The 17,680-nt window shown below is 43.9% G+C and overlaps 1 protein-coding gene across 1 annotated transcript; it reads left to right on the top strand.

Moving 5' to 3' along the window:
• Positions 1-424: 424 nt before the first annotated feature.
• Positions 425-17,208, top strand: LOC147653237 (uncharacterized). The gene is made up of 2 exons (XM_086890179.1): positions 425-5,684; positions 17,052-17,208. The coding sequence occupies exon 1, from the start codon at positions 4,620-4,622 to the stop codon at positions 5,529-5,531; it is 912 nt and encodes a 303-aa protein (XP_086746305.1). The 5' UTR covers positions 425-4,619; the 3' UTR covers positions 5,532-5,684; positions 17,052-17,208.
• Positions 17,209-17,680: the final 472 nt, after the last annotated feature.

Below are 17,680 nucleotides of genomic sequence, written 5' to 3'. Positions count from 1 at the left end.
GTCCTGCCAGTCCAGCACTTCCTGATGGTATTTGCAGCCACTGCTTCCACAGAAGTCAGAACAACGCACTTCTCCTTTGAGGTCATCTGGCTGCTGCAAGTGCAACAATGGAGCCACCAAGTTCCAGTTGCAAGGTCAGCATTACAAATTTAAAACCTTCCTGTTACAAAAGGTAAAGGCTCTCCAATCCTGCTGGAAACAAGAGCTTTGAAGAAACCTAACTCTTCCAACTTCAGCTTGCTTCCAACTTGACGGTATCAGCTTTTTAAATAATAAAGGATTGTCTGTAGATTACTGTGGATTAAAATTAGAACTGCAGACCTGACTATTAGTCTCAAGTTTGCTGGTGTGAGGAAGGTGATGGTCCTTCTTATCCATCCCTGGAATCACCATCATGCACTGTCTTCACTATCTCCAAGAGGTATTTTTTTTTTCAACGTGGATAAACTATTTTAGGAAGTTTGGAACAGGGAGAATGGCTGCCTTCCATACAAATCAAACAGGTTCCATTTCCAAGTGATTACAATTGTATCAAAGTCTTCAGACCCAAATAGGTGTAGCCGCTGTGAAATACAGAAGCCCTTATGAAAGGCTCACTCAGAAGGTGTGAATAGAATAAAAAAGAAATTCATTATAAAAAAATGAGGAAGGAAAAAGCCTTCATTCCCTAACACTGCAGAATTCCACCTGAGTAAAATCTCACTCACTTTACAATGAAAGGAAAATATTTGAGTGGTGGTGGTCCCTCAAAAAATATTTGAGGGACAAGGCGAGGATATACGGTGCCAGGGAGGATTCTGCACTTAGAGATGCTGAGTATCCAGCCAAGAGACAGAAATTCAATTGCCAAGGCATTTGAATGAAGTCAATTAAGTCACATCACCTTTTCTATTTCAGTGTTTCCATCTGACAAGAAAGCAAAGGCGGGCAGCAGAAAGCAGGTGAGCTGCTGCACTCAGGGGTAGGGATCAAATGAACTATGCTGGTTCCATATGCACTATGGGAAAAGCAGGCAGAAGAGAGGAAGAGCTCTAAAATTAAGATGGAATTTTAACCTCTTCCTTCTCTGTTGACACTGACTGTAGGCATGTCTAACAGCTTTTCAGACAATTGTGTTTGATTTTGTTCCACAAACCTTACCTAGATCCACATTCATTAGCTGACTCTCTGCTGCCATCAAAATTGAGGGAAGGAACACCTTTTAGCACTGCTTAGAAACAGAGGAGATCAAACTAAACTCTGCAGCTCCAATGAGCGAAGGAATTATGTCCTATCCACCTTCATGAAGCCGCAAAGACCAAAATCTCTTGAGAGCGTGCCATTTCCTTTCAGCCTTGTGCACTGAGCCTTCAGCTCATCACGGATCAAAAGATGCTGCACTAAATTACAAGAAAAATGACTGCATTCTGTTTAGTTGCAATCCTGGTAGTCATAACAAATCTTGTGTGCATCAGATGGCCTCCAGAAAAATCACATGCAACAGCAACACCATCCTCAGATGCTCTCCCAGTACCTTACCTAATCATTGCTCCGTCACTGGACAAGACTTGTCCCCACCCTTCACACCTACAGCAACAAACCTACAAATCTTCCAAACATTTCTTCAATTCCACACCCCTCCGGAACATTCCCGCTTAAAACCGCACAGCTGCCCACGGGACAAAGGTCCAGTGTTACAAGCTGCTGCTCTCCCTCCACACAAGCCCCTTGCACATCTTGCACTGCTGCTCTGAAACTGCACAATTTGTCAGCAGCACCATTAGACTCAGAATTGGGAAACAATTCCTTCTGCTGGGTTAAGTTGGAAACAGTTCAGGCTACAGGAGTTCTTTATTATTCACCCTCATGGAATGCCCCTGCCCTTCAGAGCTCAAGCACTCCTGTGCAGAGCATCTCATGGAGCCAAAGAGAAAGGACTGCTGTCCCAAAAGAAGAGTCTGGGAGGAACTCCCAGTGTCCTTCATGCCTTGAGAAAGCTAAGGAGCAGTCACTGATGGCCTAAAGGGTACAAATTCAGTTCAGATGACAAATTTTCCAGGGTGATCCCCCTCCTCTTTATCTTCTAACACAACTACAAACAAACCAAATGATAGATTTCACAAGGAATAAGGGATGTTTAAAAGCAAATCTCTAAACTAAGCCTGGCATGCTCACCCAGGAGTTCAACACAGCAAGGCAGGCACTCTGCACTACCTAGTTCATGGCAAGAGATTTCTAAACTCTACCAAATGAAGAGAAGAAATGAAAGAGAGAGCAATAGAACCGTATTTTAATTCATTTCAAGGCATGGAATAACACAGAATCTTTTCCATGAAACTAGGGCATTTTTCTCCCTTATCTAGTGCCCAAGTAAGATTAGAAATTGGGAAAAAAAACCACTGAAACTGCAAATGCATTTTGCCCCCAGCTAGAAACAAAAGGTAATTATTTGAAAACTAGAAAAAACTCCAAGAGGAAACGTAAAACATTATGGAATATGTATTATTTTTATCACCCAGAATTCCCCATGTTAAAGGCACAGAGAAAACCATCATTCAGAAGTGGGAAAACAGAGGGACTGTACAAGTGAAATGGAGTTCTGACAAATGATGCTGTGTAGAATATGGGTTCCCAAACCAACAGAACAAAGGCACCCCGACAGCAGCAGCCTCAGAGATTGTACATTGCAGCTGAAGCACGGGGGTTTCTGTAGATTCACCTTGTAAACTGGCACACTTACTTGCCAAGGCTGCTGAACTTCTTTCACCTTAAACCACAAAACCTCCCAGTCCTTCCACAGCAATCACTCCATCAAATCAAGACAGACCAAAACATGTTCTTTGCGCTGTTCACAATAAGATGAAGTTATGTGCCCAAGAGATACCATTTGAAGTCAGAAGGAACAAGCCAGCAGGTGTAGAAAACTGGTATTTGAAGAAGTGACAAAAAGACAGCAAACTGAAGCCCATGCTTAATACAAAAGCCCATGATTAATAGAACACAAATGCAGATGGATATGATAAGCTTGCACTGTCGAAGCTAAAATCATTTCTAACAAAAATCACCACATTTCCAAGAATTCAGTACCACTTGTGGTGGCCACTCCTGATCTCTACATAATATGTCAGCAGTTCAATTGGCAAGAATCTCTTTATCTAGATCCAAGCAGGGAAGAAGTCAAGGTCCCAGTGATATGCAATTCTGTAGCTTCATTAGAAACCTTTCATCCTGCAATAGTTGAAATCCAAGCGAGAAAAGAACCTGTTTGGACACCAACTATCCTTAGTAGTAACGTTTTGCAGCACGCAATTTGAAAAGGTTAACCTGCCAGGCAATAATACAGACAAGAAAAATGAAAAGGAGGGCAAGGAGAATCATCTGCTGCTGAAACTGCTCTTCTACAAAAACAAAGTGATATGAAGATTCAGCCCGTGAAGAACACATTCCTCAACCAGGAGAGAAAAACACAATTCTTAAAAATCTCCTCTGTCGTTCTGATTGGGAACGGTGGGAAAGAACGACACGGACTCTCAAGGGAGTCACAACAGGAGAATCTTCTCTACTTTATTACTCTAGGCTTGTCTAATAGACAGATACGTGGAAAGTACAGAAAGGAAACTCTTATTGCTTAGTAAAGTGCTACATCACCATCATTGGTCAGCGGGGCTCACCACCCCCCTGACTTTCTCCTGCAAGGAAAACAAGAGGACAGACAAACAGCACCTGGCAGTTGTTTTCTGTCTGTGAGGATTGTTTTGAAATCCTCCTATGAATTCCCAGGCTAGCTTCTCGGGCAGGACTGATAGGCCATGGGGCCTGCAGTTTCTGCAGCTCTCTGCAGCCTGCTCCAAAGCTAGCATCCATACTCTCCACTACATAAGAAATAGAAAATTGACTACAAATCACGTGTTCACTACTTGTTGCTTGTTCACTACTCAGACATCAGAATTACTACCACAATACTAGAAGAACAATCCAAGAAACATATTCCAGGGATGCATTTTAATTCATTTGCGGCTGCCAGCCGTGCTGTGCTTTGCTTCTATCCATCCACCCTGCTGCAAAAAGGTTCAATTGTGTTTTCACCATCACGTCAGATCAGCTCTTGGACTCACAGCTCACCACAGACCTCGAAACAGGAGGCAAAGATCTGCACCACTTGGCCTTTCAGAACTTCTCACCCATCTATGACCTTTCTGGGGCCAGCTTCACAAAATGAGGGGGAAGCCATTCCAAAGAACACGACCAAGGAAATCACACAGCACTCGGGACTTGTTCCAGGCATCAAATTTTTAATGGATGATGTGAAGTAACACCGAAGCAATTCCTGTCCACAGAAAAAAAGATTTCAAATGGTTTTGTCTCAAGGACAATCACTGGAGGTTGAAAGTTTCTGGGGCTGAAAGTTACATGAGGTCCTCAACACTGAGCAATCAATATCCCCAGAGTCTAAACTGTGAAATTACTACCTGGGCAAGGAGAACATTTTCAGGATTTGCAACTCATCTCAAAGCCTCAGTAGAACTCAACCAGCAGAATTCCCCTGAGATGGCACTGTGCTCTGGAAGCCCTCAAATACTCACTAAAACAGACTTGACTTTCACTAGGACAGCTGCTCATGAAAATCTGGGGTAAAACCTATGGGAAGTGGCCATGTGCACGCATATTCCTTCTTCCCACAGCAGGCCCAATCAAATCCTCCTTTGAATGGCCTCCAAGTTGAGCAGCACTCATTGGCACAGCCTCTTCTCCCACAGACAGGCCAGCGAGCAACACGGCAGCGCCAGCCAGGTGGGCAAGGACAAGAGAGAGCAGATGCCAACAAGGCTTGGAAGCTGGGCCAAGGGAGGTTTACGCTGGCCATTGGGAAGAACTTGTGCCCAGCGTGGGCCATCAGATACTGCAATGGCCTGACAGGGGCTGCTGGAGTCATCATTGTGGCACGGGTGCAAGGCAAGCCAGGCCGCAGCGCTCGGGCCCCGCTCTGCTGGCCATGCTTGCCGCCATGGCTCCCAGCTTGGACTCAACATTCTCTCAGGGCTCTCTGCAGCCAGGGCGTTCTGTGCTTCTGTGACATCACAGCCTCTGGGGACGGCACGCTGGCTGGCAACTGTCCCCAGCTGTTGCTGCGCCCCAGTGCCCAGGCACAGCTGCTCGCAGAGAGACGCCCAGAGCCTCGGTGCTGCTGGCAGAGCACTATGGCTGCTCACGGCTCCTCCGCGCTGCTGCAGCTTTACGTGCTGCTGCTCTTGGCTCATCCCCTCGACCCTGTGAGCAAACCTGAGCGCAGCACGGATGCCTCTCCTCTGCTTCTGGAGGATTGTCATCTGGACGAGTCGGACCCTGAGCGCATCCGGTGGGCGGCCAGGACATTCCTGCTCATCGACCTGCTCATCATAGGAATGGCCATGGGATGGTCGCTCGGAAAAAGAATTCAGAGACGCTGGCGAGAGGTGAGGAGGGGGGTGGGGGGTCAGGCAGGCGGGATGGGGCAGACCTTGAGGGCCTCTTGGGCACCCTTTGGCCAATGCCCTGCGGCAGAAGGGGCCTGAGCTCCTGGCTGGGGAATGCGGCCCAGGGGCTGAGCTCCATGGACAGCACCAAGCAGAGGCGGCAGAGCTCTGCCTGCTGCAGCCTCTTCCCCGGGCCAGCCCAGCCCAACTGGGCCCGAGTCTCTGTCTCCCAGGCCAAAGGCAGCCCCACAGGTGCCGGCCCCGCTCTGCCCCTCTGCCTCTTCCATGGGGATCCCTGTGCTTTGCCTTGCAGAGGAATCTCCAGAGCCCTTCGGGCCGTGCGGGGCCCCGCCGCCATCGAAGACTCGGCTGTCCCACCAAGTTGATGCAGCTGCTCAGGCAAAACCGTGACCTGATGCGGCTGCTCCTTCGCTACAGCTCTCAGCCGAGGAGGCCAACCACCAAGACGGCGGCAAAAGAGGGCAGTGACAGGAGACTCCGCACCTCCCCACAGCTCTGACCTCCAGCGTCGCGCTCCATCTAAAGAACCTTACGGGGAACGGGTGACCAGTGCCCAGCCCAGGCACTGCGACGTTCCCCACCTTACAAGTTAGCCACACCCCTGTTGTTGTTCGATTCCCCACCACGTTTCCCCCAAGAAGTTGACCTTTCCCTTAGTGTTCAGTTCTAAACAGTTGAAGCATTGAAGTTTCTTAGCCTTAAGATTCTTACCCCATAGTCTTCTAGTAACGTTGGATTGTAGATTTTAGAAGTAGTCAAGTGAATAAAGTTCACGTTTTCTACACGTTGCTGTGTCATTTTCTTGAGGTTGCACCTGAGACCTGGGGACTCCTTGAGAGATGGCTTTGCATGGCAGCTCCAGACTGCCTGCAATGGAGAGCCCCAGTGCCCCAGCAGGCTTTGCAAGAGCACGGAGGGCAGCGGGAAAGAAGAAGGTGGCCAATATTCACCTGCCTCCACCTTCCAAGGAAGCTTGCAGTCAAACCCTGTCTGCCCTTTAGGGGGGACCCTAAAGGCCCCGGCAGGCATCCCCATGGCCCCAGGATGGGGGGCTTGCAGCACTCTGGGGCACCAGGAAAGGAGCAGGATCATCCCTGGAAAGCTGTCTGGAGACAAATCCAGAGACGTCTCCCCTGGCATCCAGGCAAGGGCTGAATACAGGCAGGCAATTAGATCCACAGGCTGCCTGGGCTATGGCACCAATCAGTCCTGCTTCATAGATTTCGGGGGGCGGGGTTATACATATATATATATATATATATATACGCATATATGTATATATGTATCTACATCTGTATTTAGTTCTTTGTATTTATCCTGTTGACCCTCAAATAGGATTAGATTTCATTTTCCTACAAAACAAAACATCCGTTTTTTGATTTTTCGAATCAAGCATCTGTGCTCCCACTTTAAATCACTTCTCTCAAACTCATTCTGCATCTTGCTCCTTTCCAGCACCATCAAATACCTCTGTTAAAATACAGAGCATCAGTGGAAGGACGACAATCTTGTTACTTGCTGAAGAAAGTTAACTTGGATGACATACCTGCTTTTAAAAATCCAAGAGGAACAAAACCTACACATCAGCTTTAGAATTTCAAAAGCTGCTTCCTCAACTCTTCCACACCACTTTACTCTTTGGGGACATTCAGCAGCAATACCAAACAAGCACAGAAAAGAAATGGAAGAAGAAATGCAGATAGTCAGCAGCAGACCACCTACCAAAATACATTTTAAATGCAGCTCCAAGTTCTCCAAGAGCAAGTTTGAAGTGTAAATGGAGACACTCACACAAAATTACTACCACTTGGTACTTTTGGCATTTCCTTGGGCTTTCCTCTTCATTTTTTTTTTATCTCTCACCTAAAGCAAGAGAAAAAACCCAAACAAACACAACCTTTCAGGCAGAGGAAAGATGTGGTTGCTCTTGAAGAAAGCATTTCATTCTGCCTGGAGAAGAAGCTGCTGGGAAAAATATTAGCTTTTAGCAAAATGGCACTGTGCTGTTGCACTTGTTCTAGCACTGGGAGAAAGAACAGGCCCGTCTGTAAGGCTCCTGCAGCTCACCCTGGCTGAGGGTCATTGACCACTGAGCACTGCAGGCATCACTGGCAACAACGATGGTGGAAAATGGGGAGGGAGCAGGATAAATAAATGTTTGCCATTGCCTTAGCCAAAAAAACCCGAGACATCAAAAGCAACCCACCCTCAAAACAAAGCTATGAAAATAGTTTGCCTCTGAATTTAAAGAACTTCAATTAACTCTATGATGTCTGCTTTTGGTTCAGCATTCATCAATCTGAATTTGAATATGCACAGGGTAATGAAAGGTAACTGAGGCTTAAAAATCATGTCTATTGACTTGTGCATAGCCTATACTGAAGCACATTAAAAAGCAGCGTTTTGCTTGAAATCTGCACGGTATTAACTTCATTCAGTCTTACACTCACTAGGTAATTAAATACATGAAGAAATAGATTTTTTTTTTTTTTATTAGGAATGCATTATTAATTAGGAAGGCATGGCTTTAGCAGAGTCTGCTGATACCAACATTACTCAGCTAAGTTCAAAGTATGAACACAAGAACTTGATGACAGAAGCAATGTTCATCAGAGCCTCAACAAGAAAGTTGCAGTTCCAAGTTTTTCAGATGTCCTACACTTGCTAAGGCACCTCCAGAAAGAGGAGTCAACTGAAAATAGCACAGGAAATTTGAAACCCATTTCTATATTTTTCTTTTTTTTCCTGAACTTTCTTGTGGGCAACAGAAAACTCCCAATATGTGGAATGCAATGTAGTTTTTATGCCAGAGTCATGAGTCATCCCCTCAGTTCCAACCTGATCCAATGCTCACTTGAATCTTGGAAAGGCTCAAATCAGCAAGATGAAATTAAAATTGTATTCATGAAAGGAGCTCTTTACTCTCCATTCCCCTCCCTCCCCCAAATACATCAGCACCAAGTGAGAAAGGCTCAATTTGAAAGATAATTATTACACAATTAAACTTGGACATAGCTAGTTTGCTACAAGTTCCAGCAGACAGACAAATGAGAGCAGAATCAGAGGTTATCAACCTCAATAGAAATTCCAGCTCATGCTTTCCCCAAAAGCCTCATTTAATTTATCCAGGATTAAAAAATAAAAGAGAAATGAAAAAAAATCACATAAAAGCATTTCACATAGTATATAGTGAAATACTATCATTTCCACCTGAAATATTCATCATCATTATTATGTTTTTCCATAGTAAATTACAAAGTCTCCTGCACCCATCTTCCCAATATCTCATTCTAAGTGCTTGCTACTTTAATCCCTTAGGAAGCAAAAGGAGCCTCAGGTGTCTCTGGATCAACAGAAACTAAACAACACAGCTTGACAAAGTATATCAAATTGTCAATCAACTCAATAAAGAACTCCCACTCCAGAGATAGCTATCACCAGCTGATGAATTTGGCTAGGGCAGGTTTAGTGAAGAAAAACTAGGTCTTTATTACCAAATCAGTTAGGAGTTGTTCTACCGTACTGCCCGTAGGATGGGAGTACAAACACCATATTCTTCACAGCCTCATCCACAAAGAATTCCACCTTCAAATTAAGGCTGCTTTGGAGTTGGACCAAACCAATGAAAACTCACTCATCAAACACAGTGATGGCAGCATGCTCAGTCTTTGCAATACAAAACTGGCAACTAACAGCACATTCCTGATCACATCTCCAAGGCTGAGTGTACAGAACTGCAGTGGTGGCCAGGCCCTCGCTGACTGCCAAACCTCCAGCCATCATCCCTTCCTCTCACAGCGACAGGGCAGAAAATAACAACAGCAGAAACTAGAAAGCTTAAGCTAAAATCACAAAGGTCATTGATGAAACAGACTGGAGTGCTTTAGAAACTAGCATGCAGATTTAGCTGAAAACAAATCTTATTGATCACCAATTACAATGAATACTTAATTCTATCATTCTGCATTATTATTAGACAGTCAGAGACAGCCAAGCTGACCTCAAGCATGCTGAAGCATCGGGGCCAAGCAGTGCACATCTTCCCAGGAGCTGATTTACCCATCGTTCTCAAGTGAATTCACCTGCACACAGCCCCACCGTACAACTGCTAGGCTGCAAAATAAAAAAATAGCTCTGCTTAAGAGTCAAACCCCAGGACATAGACCATATGAAAGGAAGAATGAAACCTGCAGCATTTGGTTGACCTTCAATGCCCTGAGAAGATGACAAATTCCCCAAGATGAACAAGTGCCCAAAATACAAAGCAAAGGACTGACTTTTAGGGATCAAATGTTAAATAGGCCTGTGAAATTGGAGTTGTTAGGTTGCACATGAAAGAAGGGAAAAAAGAAAAAACCACCCCAACCCTCAACTGCAATTTTACATCCCTCTTGGAAAATTTGCTTTAATAAGAGAGAGGAATGGATACAATCTTCCCCTCACCTGGAGATTTTAATCAATTCAAGCCATTTCAAATCTGGCAAGAAAGCCCTACCACAGTCCCCATCAAACAACATTGCCTTTCATTTTTGCTTCTCATGACTACTTCAGAGCAGTCTAAATAACAGCAAAGAAGGAAATTCAAGTTGCAATTCAAACACTAAGCTCTGGAATCCCACATTGCCTTCAAACACCTGCATGAAACACTAACTTCATGCTCTATGCTCCCTGCTTTCTTCTAGTTTACTGCACAGTGCATTATTTACATAAAACAGAATTTCTTCTGTGGGAAAGGCTTGCATGGTACTTCAAAGCCTGAATAAATCAGGGACTGCAGCTTGAACTAACAAAAAAATCATCCAAAAAATTCCTTTCAATATCTGCATTGTATTACCTTATCATGCTACCTGTCTAGCTGAGTTATTCAGGTATCCACACCAGAAATGACAGACAATGTCTCTCTATGATGATGTGATGTTACTTCAAATGAAAAAAAACAATAAATAAAAATCACAGATTAATTTCCCATACAAATGATGACTCACTACTCCCAAATCCTTCCTTATAGCAGGATGCTCACTTCAGTCTGGAAGTCTTCATGTTGCAGCCTGCAGGAATCAGCTTATTTCCTGTCAAGGGCTGGAAAGCCTTACAGGAACTGGTTTTGGTTGAAGAACTTCTCCAAGGTGCTTACCTGTGGGACTTATCCAGGTAAGGGATGTTAGCTCCCTCTTCTTTGAGGTTCAGTGTCCAACCACTCCTACTGCTGGTAAGAAGAACAGAAGAAACATCTGCCCATAGCAAGGACTGCACTGGTGGGCAAAGTCCAAATTCCATCCTTCAGGGAAAAAGAAACAAAGACTGAGGAATTCATGTCTGTTCAAAATTTCATCCTTGACTACTGAAAGCATTGGAAGCACATGTGTATGTTTAAAAATGGAATTGTCCTCATTTAAGAATAAAAATAATTTGATCCCATCACCATTTTTCTTGGTCCAATCCTGAACTGCAGATCCAAACAGCTGAGAAAGCATGGAATAGTCCGCTGGACAGCATTAAAATGAGCAACTCCTGTATCTTCCTAAGATAAGAACACAAATCACAAAGAAAGGCACTCTGAGAAAAAATTTCTTAGAGGAAGACCTCAATTATTTTCCAGCAAGGCAGGTAATATGCATTTGGCTATTTGTTAGAAAAAAAACCAAAAAACAAACCTGTTTTTATACAAGATTTTACTCATATATTAACTATCACATATTTTGCAAAACAAAAAGAGACCACAGCAAAGTAAAATCCCAATTTTTTCCTATATTTAAGCTGTGATAGTATGTCTGAAATGGGAATCCAGAGCCTCACCAGATTAATATCACCACTTGGACCAGAGAATTTGCCATATCCACTTCTTCTGGTTTCGTTCAGTTGGAGCTTCTGTTTGTACAGTGATGATGGCTCTTGAACATTCTGGGATTTAAAGTAGTCCCTGAAGAGATGGCTGACAAAAATATGATGTTACTTTTAAGATGCTTTTTAATTATTTCTACCCTCATCCAGAACCTGCAAACATCTGATCTCCTTCACTATGCTCCAAGCTCATTAAAACTGGAACGCTAAATAAGAATATTCAAAATATTTTGTTTTGCATTGCTAAAGGCACCACTGCAGGTACTTGACTCATCCTTCAGACTGTAAATAAATAAATGAAGTCTAGGACAGGTCAAATAAAGACACTATGTTTTCTGTGTTTTGTTGGGGTTGGTTTTAGAAGACTTAGGAGATTTGAAACAGATCTTTTATTAAGGAATTGTTCCTAAGGGACTTGACTTACAGAAATTAATTTATACTTGGCAGTGCATTTGATTGATTGCAGTTCCTTTTTTTCAAATACAAACCAGCATTTTCACTACCAGGGTTGGTGGTTGGAAATGTTGGGACTGTAGAACACTGCAAGGCTAATTTCTCCTCCAGTCTCCATCATTTTTATGTAGCTCAGCATTTTCTCATCCTTACTGAGATCTGCTGCAAATTTAAAATACCCTAACAGGGCTGAGAGAGTATTGCAACAGTGTTTATCTAGTGTATCATTACAGTTCTTGTTACCCTAATTCCACAGTTCTGAGCAACAACTCTCATTTTATGGGCAGGTAATTGAGCTCTATGATACATGAATTGATTTGCAGGGGAAATACATTAAAACCTGGCTGGAAAAGAAAATTATTCAGGATCTTCACTCTGATTGCCTTTTACAGCTACCACTCTAGGACCACTGAAAGAGCTTACTTTAGCTCATGTCAATGAAGCTACAATTCAGTGTTTGTCCAAAAAATGTTCACATTCTAAAATGAAGGTTACTGTGGTTTCCTGAGTTATAAAGGCAGAATTAAAGATTACTGCAGATTCTTAGATCAGGACCACTTCCCAGCTCAAGAACTATTTAGTGGGAAGAGCCAAGGCAAAAGGCAGCATTCAAGCAAGTGTTGCTGATCAAGTGAGTTATGGGTTCTACATGAAAATGTTAGCAAGGGTGATCCAGTCAGATCTCATGTCTGCCTGTGGTTCAGCACTGCAGCTGCTAACACCCAGAGCACCAGATCCAATCACTCCTGAGGAGCAGGTTTGTTCAAGCAGGCACTGTTGTTTCAGGACCAGTGAAAGACAGGACAGAGACAAAATTGATAGTACTCCCTCAGTGCAAACAGAACTTGCCCTGCGACAAATTTGCTCCTCTCTGGCCCTACTTTTAACATCCCTGCTCTCAAATTCCTATTTTTAGCAGCTTCTCATAAAAGGCATTCTTACTCAGAGAAGTGAATGTTAGAAGTGTTCATTTGAATGAAGCAAACAATTAAGCAACATCTTCCCTAAAGTGATTTTGTAAAAGTTATGGTTTAGTTTTCTTCCTAATTGCTTGGAAAAATCGGATTGGCGCAGGAAATGGGAAGGGTTGGCTAAAAGGAGTCAGCTGATGGGAAGCAGCCAGTAACTCCTGCTGCTGCTGACCTGCTGCAACTCCCAGGTAAGAGGACAAGTGCCTCATTTGTAATCAAGTCTATATAAAACACAAAAGAAGCAGAAGGACAAACCTGGTTCATAAAGGCAGCAGTCTGTGACCAAAAGCAGCAGAGTCAGCAGCCAGTGTTTCACTCCTGATGAGAGCCCACTTGCAAAAGTTCCACTTGAGTACCTGCTGCAGAGCAGAGGCTGTTCTTCATTGATGTGTCAAACCATGACAGCCATACTTCTGTTGCTATTCAAAGAACAGGGATAAACTCCGGGGTTTGTTAGGTTTTAAATAGTTTCCAATTTCAGGCCTAATAGAAGGCAAAATGGAAAATATCACATGTAATAGGACTTAAAAATAGAAATATGGAAGAACACAATGTTATACTCATGTTACCTATTACTTTTTTCAGCTGAGCAAAGTCTTCACAAACACTATAAATACATATCTTTTTCCCCCAATGAAAATAATAATAAAAAAATCTGTCTTGTAACCTGAAAGAAAAGAGATAAAACCAAAGCAAACCTGATTCTTGTAAACAGAAAATGTTGCTTAAAAATTGAGTTTGGAGAGCATAAATATTTAATTGCCTTGAGCATGTCTTAGGAATTCACATTTACTCAAAATAGTGTCAAGAGCAAACAAAACTGCAAAACAATCTCTTTTAGTAGGAAATACCTTGTGAGAATCAAGTGTTTTCTTATCATCTTTCACTGTTTCACTTGATGTCTGAATCTTCTAACTCCAACTCCTAGAACAGCATCAGTGGGGGAGAGAGACAATGAACACTCCTTCTGTTATTTGACTGACTGCAAGGTTTTGACATGTAGAGTATTAATAAAAATAATTTATTCTCACAGGGTTTTGTCAGAATAACAAGCTGGTAGCTTTAAATATGGTTAAGAAAATTTTATGTATGTTAGGAAAAAACAAACAAAAAGAAACATTTGCAGTAGTAGGACAAAACCGTCATAAAAAAGGTATATAGCAGATATACATATTTATATTCATATATATATATCTCCAATTTCCCAAAGCATTGCTCTAAGAATTAGACAAAACTGGCTACAAAATTCAGATTTTTTAGGTTATTTATTGACTGTAAAGTGAATCCTGACTGACAATAAATATCACTGGGGAACATTAATTATTAAATATACATTGTCCAATCTTTAACAAATCAACTTTAGTAAGAACAGTTTTAAATCTAAAAATAAAAACAATTTCCAAGACACTTATTTTAAGTAATTGCACTAAGAAATAGTAAGACCTTATATATAGTTAAATGACTAGCAGCCAACTCACATCATCATAGTAAGAATAATATATATGTACTGCAATTTTAAGTGTTATGACTTCAAGAACTTGTAGTAATAACCAAGCATTACTTGCTAAATAACACAAAATTTGTCTGATTAAGTCTGTTTAAAAGAATATGCAATGGGAATAACTAAGAGCTGAAATTAATGGTGTTAGCTTGTAAAGACAGAAATTTACTTCTTACAAGTAGGAAAACATGCAATATATTCCTATACTTAACACATGTTCGCAGTACAGACATTCCTGTTAATAAATTTCAGGTTAAAATTGACAAATGTGACATGTTCTACTATATGGAATTTCTTCAAGTGACTGTTGTTCCATCGGACAACACAAACTAAAAAATGTCCTGCCTCTCAGAAATATTATTCTGTTTCTACTCTTTACTTTATTTTTTTATTTTTTTTTTTCACTTTTAGAAAAACACAGATTTTTTTTTTTTTAGTATTAGAAAAATATAGGACAAAAACAAGGCTTAAGTTTTAGATAGGGAAGAGAGAATAAGGAGATGCTTTATAAGCTGAAATATTTTTCTCTTAAAGCTATGGAGATGGACAACCATGTTCTGAAAAAAACTCCTTTAATTCATGACAGAGTATATTGGGAAGCATGGAGTGTTCAAAGTGTGGATTTTGAGTAAAAAGTAGAGTAATTGTGATACAGTGAGGCGCTGGAACAGAGTGGAGTGAAGATTTGAAGCCTTGAGGGCAATGAGAAAACTGTTTTCCTGCGAAGCTCACAGAGACAGATGAAGAGGACTCATGGCCCATACACACCTCAGAGTGATGTGAAATGGGAGGAGTGAACTGATGGCAGATTTCCGGGCAGCTGGCATCAAACAAATAGAAAACTATAACAGAAATATTTTTCTTGTGAGAAACTCCATAGATTAGCAGAAGAAGATTTCTGTTTCTATACAAACACTGATAAAGAGACTCTAGCAAGAATTGGGACTGTTTTAAACACCAAAGTTCCAAAGTCTTTTGTCTCTATCTTGTCATGTGAACAAGGGAATGCTGGGTAGTGCGGGATAAAAGGGTTTTCTGAAAGTTTATTCTGGTGTTCTTATTCTTGTAGTTTTGTGAATAAACTTTCTTTATTCCTTTTAAGTTTTAAGCCTGTTTTGCTCTTGCTCTAATCCATATCTCACAGCAAGAAATAAGTAAGTTTTCTAGTATTTTTTCAGTTACTGCTTTAAAACCACGACAACTGTGTTTTCACCATCACGTCAGATCAGCTCTTGGACTCACAGCTCACCGCAGACCTCGAAACAGGAGGCAAAGATCTGCACCACTTGGCCTTTCAGAACTTCTCACCCATCTATGACCTTTCTGGGGCCAGCTTCACAAAATGAGGGGGAAGCCATTCCAAAGAACACGACCAAGGAAATCACACAGCACTCGGGATTTGTTCCAGGCATCAAATTTTTAATGGATGATGTGAAGTAACACCGAAGCAATTCCTGTCCACAGAAAAAAAGATTTCAAATGGTTTTGTCTCAAGGACAATCACTGGAGGTTGAAAGTTTCTGGGGCTGAAAGTTACATGAGGTCCTCAACACTGAGCAATCAATATCCCCAGAGTCTAAACTGTGAAATTACTACCTGGGCAAGGAGAACATTTTCAGGATTTGCAACTCATCTCAAAGCCTCAGTAGAACTCAACCAGCAGAATTCCCCTGAGATGGCACTGTGCTCTGGAAGCCCTCAAATACTCACTAAAACAGACTTGACTTTCACTAGGACAGCTGCTCATGAAAATCTGGGGTAAAACCTATGGGAAGTGGCCATGTGCACGCATATTCCTTCTTCCCACAGCAGGCACAATCAAATCCTCCTTTGAATGGCCTCCAAGTTGAGCAGCACTCATTGGCACAGCCTCTTCTCCCACAGACAGGCCAGCGAGCAACACGGCAGCGCCAGCCAGGTGGGCAAGGACAAGAGAGAGCAGATGCCAACAAGGCTTGGAAGCTGGGCCAAGGGAGGTTTACGCTGGCCATTGGGAAGAACTTGTGCCCAGCGTGGGCCATCAGATACTGCAATGGCCTGACAGGGGCTGCTGGAGTCATCATTGTGGCACGGGTGCAAGGCAAGCCAGGCCGCAGCGCTCGGGCCCCGCTCTGCTGGCCATGCTTGCCGCCATGGCTCCCAGCTTGGACTCAACATTCTCTCAGGGCTCTCTGCAGCCAGGGCGTTCTGTGCTTCTGTGACATCACAGCCTCTGGGGACGGCACGCTGGCTGGCAACTGTCCCCAGCTGTTGCTGCGCCCCAGTGCCCAGGCACAGCTGCTCGCAGAGAGACGCCCAGAGCCTCGGTGCTGCTGGCAGAGCACTATGGCTGCTCACGGCTCCTCCGCGCTGCTGCAGCTTTACGTGCTGCTGCTCTTGGCTCATCCCCTCGACCCTGTGAGCAAACCTGAGCGCAGCACGGATGCCTCTCCTCTGCTTCTGGAGGATTGTCATCTGGACGAGTCGGACCCTGAGCGCATCCGGTGGGCGGCCAGGACATTCCTGCTCATCGACCTGCTCATCATAGGAATGGCCATGGGATGGTCGCTCGGAAAAAGAATTCAGAGACGCTGGCGAGAGGTGAGGAGGGGGGTGGGGGGTCAGGCAGGCGGGATGGGGCAGACCTTGAGGGCCTCTTGGGCACCCTTTGGCCAATGCCCTGCGGCAGAAGGGGCCTGAGCTCCTGGCTGGGGAATGCGGCCCAGGGGCTGAGCTCCATGGACAGCACCAAGCAGAGGCGGCAGAGCTCTGCCTGCTGCAGCCTCTTCCCCGGGCCAGCCCAGCCCAACTGGGCCCGAGTCTCTGTCTCCCAGGCCAAAGGCAGCCCCACAGGTGCCGGCCCCGCTCTGCCCCTCTGCCTCTTCCATGGGGATCCCTGTGCTTTGCCTTGCAGCGGAATCTCCAGAGCCCTTCGGGCCGTGCGGGGCCCCGCCGCCATCGAAGACAGGGCTGTCCCAAGGAGCTGATGCAGCTGCTGATGGACAACCGCGACCTGATGCGGCTGCTCCTTCGCGACAGCCCTCAACCAACCACCAAGATGGCGGCAAAAGAGGGCAGTGACAGGAGACTCCGCACCTCCCCACAGCTCTGACCTCCAGCGTCGCGCTCCAGCTACAGAACCTTACGGGGAACGGGTGACCAGTGCCCAGCCCAGGCACTGCGACGTTCCCCACCTTACAAGTTAGCCACACCCCTGTTGTTGTTCGATTCCCCACCACGTTTCCCCCAAGAAGTTGACCTTTCCCTTAGTGTTCAGTTCTAAACAGTTGAAGCATTGAAGTTTCTTAGCCTTAAGATTCTTACCCCATAGTCTTCTAGTAACGTTGGATTGTAGATTTTAGAAGTAGTCAAGTGAATAAAGTTCACGTTTTCTACACGTTGCTGTGTCATTTTCTTGAGGTTGCACCTGAGACCTGGGGACTCCTTGAGAGATGGCTTTGCATGGCAGCTCCAGACTGCCT

Source organism: Cyanistes caeruleus, chromosome 5 (genome assembly GCF_971803275.1).
Source record: "Cyanistes caeruleus chromosome 5, bCyaCae1.hap1.1, whole genome shotgun sequence".
Taxonomy (NCBI): domain Eukaryota; kingdom Metazoa; phylum Chordata; class Aves; order Passeriformes; family Paridae; genus Cyanistes; species Cyanistes caeruleus.
This window is presented reverse-complemented; position numbering and strand designations above follow the sequence as displayed.